Source organism: Lipotes vexillifer, unplaced genomic scaffold, assembly GCF_000442215.2.
Source record: "Lipotes vexillifer unplaced genomic scaffold, Lipotes_vexillifer_v1.1 scaffold184, whole genome shotgun sequence".
NCBI classification, from domain to species: domain Eukaryota; kingdom Metazoa; phylum Chordata; class Mammalia; order Artiodactyla; family Lipotidae; genus Lipotes; species Lipotes vexillifer.
Window position 1 is genome coordinate 1,730,569 of NW_006783561.1, and position 11,478 is coordinate 1,742,046.

The 11,478-nt window shown below is 44.0% G+C and overlaps 1 protein-coding gene across 1 annotated transcript in view; it reads left to right on the forward strand.

The window, feature by feature from the left end:
• Positions 1 to 11,295: 11,295 nt before the first annotated feature.
• Positions 11,296 to 11,478, forward strand: part of PI4K2A (phosphatidylinositol 4-kinase type 2 alpha) — a 26,145-nt gene continuing 25,962 nt past the window's right edge. Inside the window, exon 1 of the mRNA XM_007456218.1 lies at positions 11,296 to 11,478. This exon is cut by the window's right edge and continues 294 nt beyond it. Coding sequence (XP_007456280.1) covers positions 11,296 to 11,478 — 183 coding nt within the window.

Below are 11,478 nucleotides of genomic sequence, written 5' to 3' on the forward strand. Positions count from 1 at the left end.
CAGATATATCACAGGATAAACAAAAAACCTGGTAACATTTGGAGACTGGCTAGGTACAGCTTCATATGAGTGGTAAAAGAATATTTATACTCAAGGATATTCTATAAGAAGGGAGTTAAGATACCCAAAACATCAATAAATATAAACAGAGACAAATAGAATCATTTGACATATTTTTTAAAATGCAATCCCTATTTCTCTCTTTCCATTTTTTTTTTTTTTTTTTTTTGGTAACTGGAAGTTTGTACCTCCTAATCTCCCTCACTTATTTCTCTTATCTCTCCACCCCCTCCCCTCTGGCAAACACCTGTTTGTTCTCTGTATCTATGACTCTGTTTGTTCTGTTTGTTCTGTTTATTCATTATTTTTTGTTTTTTAGATTCCACGTATAAGTGAAATCATATGGCATTTGTCTTTCTCTGATTTATTTCATTTAGCAGAATACCCTCTATGTCCACCCATATTGTCACAAATGGCAAGATTTCATTCTTTTTCTTTTTATGGCTGAGTAGTATTCATATATATATATATATATATATATTTGTGTGTGTGTGTGTGTGTGTGTGTGTATGGAATATATACACACATACCATATCTTCTTTACCCATTTATTTATTGATGGGCACTTAGATTGATTCCATATTTTGGCTACTGTAAACAATGCTGCAATGAATATAGGGGTGCATGTATCTTTTCTAAGCACTGTTTTCATTTTCTTCAGATAAATACCCAGAAGTGGAAGTGCTCCACTTCCACTCATATGGTAGTTCTGTTTTTAATTTTTTGAGGAACCACCATACTGTTTTCCACAGTGGCTGCACCAACTTACATCCCCACCAACAGTGCACGAGGGTTCCCTTTTCTCTACATCCTCCTCAACACCTGTAATTTGTTGTCTTTTTGATAACAGCCATTCTGACAGGTGTGAGGTGATATCTCATTGTGGTTTTGATTTGCATTGCCCTGATGGTTAGTGATGTTGAGCATCTTTTCATGTGCCTCTTGGCCATCTGTATGTCTTCTTTGGAAAAATGTCTATTCAGGACCTCTGCCCATTTGTAAGTCAGGCTGTGTGATTTTTTGATGTTGAGTTTTACGAGTTCTTTGTATATTTTGGGCATTAACCCCTTATCAAATACATTGTTTGCAAATATCTTCTTCCATCTAGTAGGTGACCTTTTCATTTTGTTGATAGTTTCCTCCACTGTGCAAAAGCTTTTTAGTTTGACTAAGTCCCAGTTGTTTATTTTTGCTTTTGTTTCCCTTGCCTGAGGAGACGTATCCATAAAAATATTGCTAAGACTGATGTCAAAGAGCATACTGCCTACGTTTTCTTCTAGGAGTTTTGTCATGAAACTTACATTTGTCATGACTTACATTTAAATCTTTACTCCATTTTGAGGGTTTGTTTGTTTGTTTGTATATGGTGTGAGAAAGTAGTCCAATTTGGTTCTTTTGCATGTAGCTGTCCAGTTTTCCCAACACCATTTATGAAGAGTGTGTTTTCCTTATGGTATATTCTTGCCTCCTCTGTGGTAGACTAATTCCCCATATAAGTGTGGGTTCATTTCTGGGCTGTCTATTCTTTTTTTTTTTTTTTTTTTTTTTTTTTTTTTTTGCCTCTCACTGTTGTGGCCTCTCCCATTTGCGGAGCACAGGCTCCGGACGCGCAGGCTCAGTGGCCATGGCTCACGGGCCCAGCCGCTCCGCGGCATGTGGGATCTTCCCGAAACGGGGCACGAACCCGCGTCTCCTGCATCGGCAGGCGGACCCTCAAGCACTGCACCACCAGGGAAGCCCTGGGCTGTCTATTCTATTCCATTGATCTATGTGCCTGTTTTTGTGCCAGTACCATACTATTTTGATTTCTGTAACTTTGTAGTATAGTTTGAAATCAGAGAGCATGATACTTCCAGCTTTGTTGTTCTTTCTCAAGGTTGCTTTGGCTATTCAGGATCTTTTGTGTTTCCTTACAAATTCAAATGACATTTTGAAAAAATATCAGCAATTTTGACTAATAAGGTAAGTACTAAGTAGGGGAAAAGTAAATTATAGCCACTCATCTGTTCTTTATCAGCACCCTATGGGATATTCTAATTTTGGCCTATGTCATAATGATTTTGATGCAGATGCTGAAAGCTCAGAAATGGTCTGATTTGAAGACAGTCTGGCCTGAACAGAGCAGAAGCCCTGTGCTCTCACCCAAACATGGAGAGACATTCATTTCTACCCCCATAATGAAGGCCAGCTTTGTGGAAGCTCTTTTGGTGATGTTTGGAGTCACTCCCATAGGTAAACAGGGATGTTCTCACTTTTCTAGTTACTCAGGAGCTCCATGTTCAGGGTCCCTCACATCATAGAAGATATCCCAAGACCAGGATCATTTTCTTGCCTTAATGCCCCTCAGTACCTCTGGGGGGCTATTTTCTCAGTGGCTGGCACCTGGTGTGCCATCTCTGTCCCATCAATGTTCCACAAGGTCAGCATCTAATTTCAGGCTCACGAGCCTCTTATCATCAGCCCAGCATCAGAGTATGCCTGGGGTAGAGGTCAACATGACTCCATTGCAAATACAACATTAATGAGAGGAAGAGAAGCAGTTTTCCATCGAAAGTACTGGGGAAAACGCTTTCCAGTCCAGAAAGGCATGTTGACAGCTAGAGGTCACCATCAGCTCTTCTGAGAACTAATTACATCAGAGAACTAAAAGTCAGCTTATGGCACAAATCTGAGCTATTTCATTCCTTCAAAACAAGTTAGAGGGCTTCCCTGGTGGCGCAGTGGTTGAGAGTCCGCCTGCCGATGCAGGGGACCCGGGTTCGTGCCCCGGTCCGGGAAGATCCCACGTGCCGCGGAGCGGCTGGGCCCGTGGGCCACGGCCGCTGAGCCTGGGCGTCCGGAGCTTGTGCTCCGCAACGGGAGAGGCCACAACAGTGAGAGGCCCGCGTACCGCACAGAAAAACAAAAAACAACAACAACAACAACAACAACAAAAAAACAAGTTAGAATATGAATGGTTACATCTTCTACTAAATCTTAGAACTAAACAACCGTTGTGACACATAAATGCAAAATCACTATTTCTACAGGAAGATGATAAGATAAGGACACTTCCTTTCAATGTTCAGCAGCAGCTGACTAACTTGTCTTTACTCGTTTTTGTTTTTGTTTTTTTTTGCGGTACGCAGGCCTCTCACTGCTGTGGCCTCTCCCGTTGCGGCGCACAGGCTCCGGATGCGCAGGCTCAGCGGCCACGGCTCACAGGCCCAGCCGCTCCGCGGCACGTGGGATCCTCCCAGAGCGGGGCACGAACCCGTGTCCCCTGCATCGGCAGGCGGACTCTCAACCACTGCGCCACCAGGGAAGCCCCATTCAAAGTTTTGGAAGGAGTTATTTCAGTGCAATTTGAGGAGCCAGACTGACTACACAGGGGCTCAGCCTCTTGTGCATTTACTTTTTCTCAAGGCTATGTGAAACTCCCAAACAGTGGCATCCCACCAGTAGAAGGAACTTGAAAGAAAGGGAACGGTTCTTCTCCAGTTTGAGGATTATCTAGGGACCGAGTACTACCCAGCCCCTCCAACTGTAAACCTAGCCACTCTTTTGGTATGCTGTTAGCTCTTGGGCAATATATCCTAAATATTTCAAAGAAGCCAATGAAACTTGAAAGATTAGCTTCTCATTACCAAATAGAGTGGACTGAATTTTCCAAAGATATTCTCAATCATATCTCCTGTCTTATACATTCTCCTACAATTTGACCTTGCCACTGCCCCATCAAAAAGTAGTGGCTAACTCCTCATTTATGAATCTGGCTAGGTTTGTGATTGCTTCAACCAGTAGAATGTGATGGAAGCGATGGTGTGTTCTGAGGTTAGATCATACAAGGTAATGCAATTTCCATCTTGCTAACTGGTAAACTTGAGCTTGGAGACCTAAGCCACCACATAAGTAGTCTGATTATCCTGAGGCTACCATGCTCAGCGGAGGCCGAGCCACATAAAAAGTCACATGTGCTGGTGCTTCCAGTTGGCAGCCCTCACCTCTGAATCATCCTAGCCCAGGCACCAGGAGTGAATGAAGGAGCCTTCAAGATGACTCCAGTCCCCAGCCACTGAGCCCACATCCCAGCTGATGTATCATGGAGCAGAGAGAGATTATCTCCCAATTCCTGACTCACAGAATCTGTGAGCATCCTATGGTTGTTTTAAGCAGCTAAGTTTGGGGTAATTGGTTACACAGCAATTGTAATGGGAACATCATACCTCAACCTATCCCTGCCACCATCCTCTCCCGTTTGTTTTCAAAAGCACATACTACAAATTCCCATTCCTTTTTGTTCTAGGGAGATACAGCAAACTTCAATAGCTGCTTGTCAAAACGATGTCCATTCCCAAGAACACAATTAGAAGTGCTAATTAAAGGAAACACATGTATATACTCCATGTGTCTCAGGCCATGGTTGAACACACTTGACTTGAAACTTCTACGTGTGTCCAAATAATTGATATTGTCACTGCCTGAGGCAGAATCAGGGTTTTCATTTATGACTTCTGTAGTTAGCCATGCTAATTAATAGCTGTATAGCCACTGACCCCCAAAAGAACTCTATCAGTAACCATGGTCCTTGAGACAAATCTAGTTTAATAAAGTATAGCCAGTGCTGATGCAGACTAAAAAAACCAATACTTTAAAGGAATGCAGGGACTTCCGTGGTGGCACAGTGGTTAAGAATCTGCGAGACACAGGTTCGAGCCCTGGTCCAGGAAGATCCCATATGCCGCAGAGCAACGAAGCCCATGCTCTGCAACAAGAGAAGCCACTGCAATGAGAAGCCTGCCCGCAACTAGAGAAAAGAAAGCCCACGCACAGCAAGAAAGACCCAACGCAGCCAAAAATAAATAAATGTATATTAAAAAAAATAAGGAATGCAAATCAGTATTTGTATCAGCTATTCAAAAAATCTTTTTAAAGAGAACAGATGGCCTAGGAGTTTAGGCTTCAGATTTACATGTGGAATCTAGTTACAAAGCCAAGATGATTCATGCTTCTTAACGGATACCCACCCTTTCTCTCTCTTGATAGATGGGTTGCAAAGGATCAATCCAAACATTTATCTGAAAGAAAATGACTATTTTGTGCCTATAAACCAACACACTATTAGTCTACACAATAGACTATATCCTTGCTATCTTTATTTCCTCCCGCCCCAGACATTTCCAAACAGAACTCGAAGACAGGAATGAGAACTTTTGTTTCCATTCCATTTGTCTTTTTTTTTAATTTCACAAATCAAACTGGTTAAAAAATATTTATGCATCCACAGTAACCTGTGTCCAAATCCAGAGGATTAAAAAAAAAAAAACTAACATAAAAGAGAATAGATTTTCAGTTTAAGAATATTTTTTGGAGGCATCCACCTTAACTATCTACATATAGCTTCACATTGTCCCCCTAAAGCCACCCTCCCCAGGGTATGACAGTCTTGAAAGTTCTTTCAGTTATAAAGAAAGCAGTTCTTAGGCATTCAGAATCCTAAAGAGAAGAAAATGAAGGCTTTGATGAACAAAAATCAGGCTTGTAATGGACCTAGAACAAAAAGTCAAATGTTCTTTTCAAAGTATTTTAAGTGAGCTTAAAATAACTGTCTTTGTTTTAAGTCTGTAAGTCTCTTTCACTATAATTCTTCCTTCCACTGGAAAAGTAAACAAATGTACCGCTACTAGATAAAGGTCTTATTTAGGAAGACTGTGGGACAGCTAGACTGAAGAAAGTGGGAAGAAAATCCTGACACCAGAAAGAAGGTCAAAACAAAACAAAACAAACAGAAAAACCCCAGACGCCTTGGGGTGCCAGGATACTATTCTATTTCATGAGAAAGTAAAATTCCTGGGCTGGGTTCTAATACAACCGAGTGACTCCCGGTGGTACCTAAGCAGTTTGGAGATGCTAGACAGTAGGGATGCCACCATCAACTAATCTAAGCATCCTACTTCCCAAGGATGTGTGTGAGGGACGTCTCTCCGCCAGAGTGTGATAGAGGCGGACCCAGAGCAAACAAAGCCCTAGACCGCAACAAGGCAACACTTACTCGTCGACCTCCCACCCGGAGGTCCGGTTCCTTCTCCCACCCGGTTCTGGCTTTCCAGCACCGCTACTTCCCTCACCCCGGGTCCGCTCTCCAGGGCGGGAGGGGTCTTTTGCTCACACTGGTCTGCGATCTCCTCTGCACACAGCGCCCACGTACCCCGATCTCTATCCCGGAGGCCATGGGCTCGGGCCTCGGACCCCGCGGTAGAGACGGGAGGCCCGCGTTTGGGACCTCCGGGGCAGCAACCCTCGGGATGGAGCCGCGCTCCCGCAGCCCCTGTCATTTCGGGCTGGGCTCCTCAGTCCCTCCCAGACCACACTCTCCCGGCCCCCTCCCACTCGCGCTGCCAGCCAACCTGGGCTCGGCCTTCCGGGATGACCGTCTCGCCCTGACGGACCTCCGCTCCGCCGGACTCGCCCCTGCCACCTGCCTCTCCGCCACCACCTCCAGTGCCTGCCGCACTTGACGCCGCCATCCTGGGCAGCTGCACTGGGCACAATTCCCGCAGCCCATTGGCTGTTACCTAGGCAACCGGGAGCAACGCCACTCCCCATTGGCCCAGCGTGGGCGGTACGCCATCTTTGTGCGGGGCTGAGTGTCGCGGGAGCCCTGGGCCAAATACCAGAAAGAGGGGTGGGGCTGACCCACGGTTCCACCTCAGCCACCCAGAGAACTCAGGTCTCGCCTACCAAGAGGTAACCTAGCTGAAATGTCAACTCCAAACCAAACAAAAACCAAAGCTGCGTCAGAAGCAACAGTCACCACCTACACAAGCGGCTCCGATCCTGCTCCCATCTCCACAGTTGTCATTGGCACCGACGCGGAGCTAAAGGACAGAACCCAAAACTGACTTTTGAGGTGCGGCTTTGTAAATTGTGAAGCGCAGGATAGGGCAACTGCAGTTTCATGAGTATCAGCCCTGTGCCAGTATTGTGATGATATCAGGGCACTTTTGCATTCATTATACGGATTTGTGTTGCCGTTGTCATGACTCATATCCTTTGTATTTAAAATACAGTGCCAAGATTGGAACAAATCCTCCCAAATACCATGCACACCAACCGGTTTATCCATATGTTTATTTACCGAATAATGTGAATACGGCATGATGCTAGATTCTGCCAGGCTAGAGCAGACATGAACACTGCTCTCATAGGATTTACGGCCTCGATGTGGAGAAGAAAAGGTTCATGTACATGGAAAAATCCAAGTCTATATTTAATTATTATATACTTAATTATTAAGAGAAGGCAGGCGAATGAAGAGAGTAAGCAAATTGCTTCTCTGAATTTGGATTTCCTAATCTGTAGAAAGGATGATAATAGTAATAATGATAAAGTCTCCCCAAGACTTTTATGAAAATACAATGTAAAATGCTCAGTACTGTGTCTGACATTGTAAGTGCTCAATAAACTGTAGTTCTAAAAGATTTGGATTCTGTTTTCAAATTCCATCTCTGCCACCAACTGTGTGTGACTTCAAGCAAGTTGGTAAGCTCTCTAGCCTGTGAAATGAGATTGCACTAGCCAATCTATAAGATTCAATCCAGCTCTAACTCACTGGTTCAACATGCTGAACTGTGTGGTGTTAACTATGGATATAATTACAATAGTTGAGGAACGGAGTGTCAAGAAAACAGATATTAAATTGGAGAATGTGTATTTAGAAAATATGAAGAAATAAGGTTAAATAGATTGTGGTCAAATTATGGATAGACCTGAAAAAGTAGAAGATACAGTTTGCAAAATGTAGTTTCTTGAATCTGCAAATGTGTACACACAGAAAGTAGACTAGAGGTTACCAAGAGCCAGGGGAAGAGGATGTTATTGTTTAACAGGTACAGAGTTTTTGTTGGGATGATGAAAAAGCTTTGGGTATAGATAGTGGTGATGGTTACACAACACTGTGAATGTATTTAATGTCACTGAATTGGACACTTATGAATGGTTAAAATGATAAATATTACATATATTTTACCATAATAAAAAACTTGTAGTTTCTTGATCAGAGCAGTGACACAATAAAACCAGTGTTTTAAGAAAATTAATCTGGCAGTGATACCCAGAGATGATCAGAGAGAGATTGGAAGCAGAGACTCTAACTCAGAAGCTATTGCAACAATGTAGCTAAGACATCCTGAGAGTCTCAAAACTAATGCCATATCAGTGAGGATGGAAAGAAAGGGGTAAACATGAGACACATTTCGCAGAACTAATTAATAAGAAGCAATATAGTGTTAAAAGCATGGAGCTAGTCTGCCTGGATTTTGATCCAGTTCTGCCACTTACCAGCTGCATGACCACAAGCAAGTTATTTTACTCAGTTTCCAACATCATAAGGGCTGTAATGCCGGTTACGTGGCTTAATCTATGTAGTGGACAAAAAACAATATTTGCCACATGCTTAGCATTTGGTAGGTGCTAGCTCTTAAAAGGCAATAGAGAATGTATTGACACTTTTCAGTAAAAGGAGAATCAAGTTCTAAGAAGTAAATACAGAAATAATTTCTGAGGGTTTTCCATAGAGAAAACTCAGAATTCAAGGGAGAACTCTGAATCTTGGAGCTTTCCTTGACCATAATTTGAAGCTTAAGGGCTAAATGAGATGAATAATACTAAGAGGTCATCTCTGTGGCTATGGCCTCTGGGACATAAGAGGCAAGTATTAGTTAATTATTTGATGTCTTGTTAGGAAAAGGAAATAACATGTCTGTAACTGAAAGGGGAAATTGAACCATCTGTATGGACCTTTGCCTAGAATAGTTTATTTGGCAAAAAAAAAGTTTAAGATATTCTCATGGTTAAAAACAAGACAACAGGCCCCAAAGGGAGTCACTTATGCTAAGCCCTATGTCACTAAACCCAAACTTAATACTTTACTTAATTACAGTTTCAGCCTCTCCCAGACATGGAATCTTAAACGAGGCAATCTGGACTCACCTGGTCAGCCCTAGTGAGGTAATCTTTCTGATAGACCCCTGCATCCCGGCCTGAAAGGAAGGTGAACGTTGCCACAACCAATCTGCTTTCAGCTATAACTTCCTTGGCCTGCTGCCTATAAAGGTCTTTCACGTTGTACAGCTCCTCAGAGCGCCTTTCTGTCTGCTACATGGGATGCTGCCCAATTCATGAATCATTGAATAAAGCCCGTAAGATCTTTAAAATTTATCCAGTTGAATTTTGTTTTTTAACACCGTACATACAATTAAACAATTCTTTCAGTTCAGTACTTCTACTTAGTTGTGGCAATAATTAGATTCAAGGAAGAATGATTTTAAAATATTGGTTACTAGGGGTCTGGTCATCTTTTGAGAAAACCCATGCCTCTAGTCTGTTGGTTACTTTAAATGTAAAAACAAAAACAACATCAACAATAACCTCAGGTCCAGTGGTTAAGAATCAGCCTTCCAACGCAGGGGACTCGGGTTCGATCCCTGGTCGGGAACTAAGATCCCACATGCTGAGGGGCAACCAAGCCTGAGTGCTGCAACTACAGAGCCCATGCGCTCTGGAGCCGGCATGCCACAACTAGAGAGAAGGCCACACGCCCCAGTGAAGGATCCTGTGTGTCGCAACTAAGACCCAATGCAGCCATAAATAAATATTTAAAAAAACCCAATAACCTGAGCAGTGATAAAAAGCTACCATTCGCTGAGTGCTTTTTATGTACTAAACACTGTGCTAAGTGTTTTGTTTTTTTCTTCTGTATGCAGGCCTCTCACTGCTGTGGCCTCTCCCGTTGCGGAGCACAGGCTCCAGACGCGCAGGCTCAGCGGCCATGGCCCACGGGCCCAGCCGCTCCGCGGCATGCAGGATCCTCCCAGAGCGGGGCACGAACCCATGTCCCCTGCATCGGCAGGCGGACTCCCAACCACTGCGCCACCAGGGAAGCCCTATGCTAAGTTTTTATGTACGTTATCTTGATTCTTATTTAACCAGTTGAGGAAGGGATAATTATTCTCATTTTATAGAGGAAGACACTGAGGCTTAGAAAGTTAAGTAACATACAAAATAATAAATGTGGAGCTGGAGTTCAAACTCAAATGTCTTTGATTCACTCTTTTCCCAATGATGAAATAAATATTCACATTTTAAGGCAAGACAAGAAAAACTTAAAAATTTCCTCTGCCAGTTTGGGCTTTCTTCCTCTCCAGTGTGCATTGTGCATCTGCATTATGTATTAACCAGACCTCCCCAATAGCAGAAATACAAGATCAATTTTTCTTCCGGCGCCAACCATATAACTCCTTAGAAAATAACATTCCTTTCTCAATCCTTGTGTGTACAGACGTATTTGGTGAACTTTATGTACAATTCCAATGTATCATTTCCCTTAAAGATAGCGATTAGTGAAGAACAGACTGATTAGACGACCTGGGGAGATATTAGCCTGCACATAAGAGAAGTTCTTAGCATAAACACTTATGACTTTATTAATGTTACTAGCTATATTACTTGTATTCTGCCTGTTTTACAGGATTGTTTCTCACATTACCAAATGTGTGACTGAGCCTCTGATAAAATTAATGATGATTAGCTGACTTGAAATGATTGACCAAATATATAGTCCTATAAGATCAATGATGTAGGACCTCTCTGGCGGTCCAGAGTTTGACTCCGTGCTTTCGTAAGCCAGAAAGAGAAAAACAAATATCATATATTAACGCGTATATGTGGAATCTAGAAAAATGGTACAGATAAACCTATTTGCAGGGCAGGAACAGAGACGCAGACGTAGAGAACGGACATGAGGACACAGGGGGAGAAGGAGAGGGTGGGACGAATTGGGAGATTAGGAATGACATATATACATCACTAGAATGTGTGACTGAGGAGCTTGGCTGTTTTACCGTAAACTTCCAAACAAGGGCCAGCAATCGGAATCTAAGGGCGGGGCTGGGCTGGTAAGAGCAGAAGGAGTGTCTGACCCGGGGCTGGCTCCTGGAGCATGCGCAGTCTTCACAGAAAGTGATCAGCGAAAAGTGCTGAGGACGCTATTGCGTAGGCATTGTTTCTGATTGGCTGCCGTTCGCCCGCGAGGGGTAGTGTCTACTCGTCGCCAAGTAAACAGGGAAGGTAGGGGCGGGGCCAAAGAGGCGTCGGGACCTGGTTGGCCCGGGGAGGGTTGGGGGTTTCGCGGATTGGTCCCAGCCGGGATCTCAGCTGTGTGAAGCGCACCGGGTCCTGGAGCCCGCGGCCTCAGGGATGGACGAGACTAGTCCACTCGTGTCCCCTGAGCGGGCCCAACCTCCGGACTACACCTTTCCGTCCGCCTCGGCCGCTCACTTTCCGCAGGTGCCGGGGGGCGCGGTCCGCGTGGCGGCGGTGGCCGGCCCGGCCCCCTCTCCGCAGGGCTCGCCAGGCCACGACCGGGAGCGGCAGCCACTA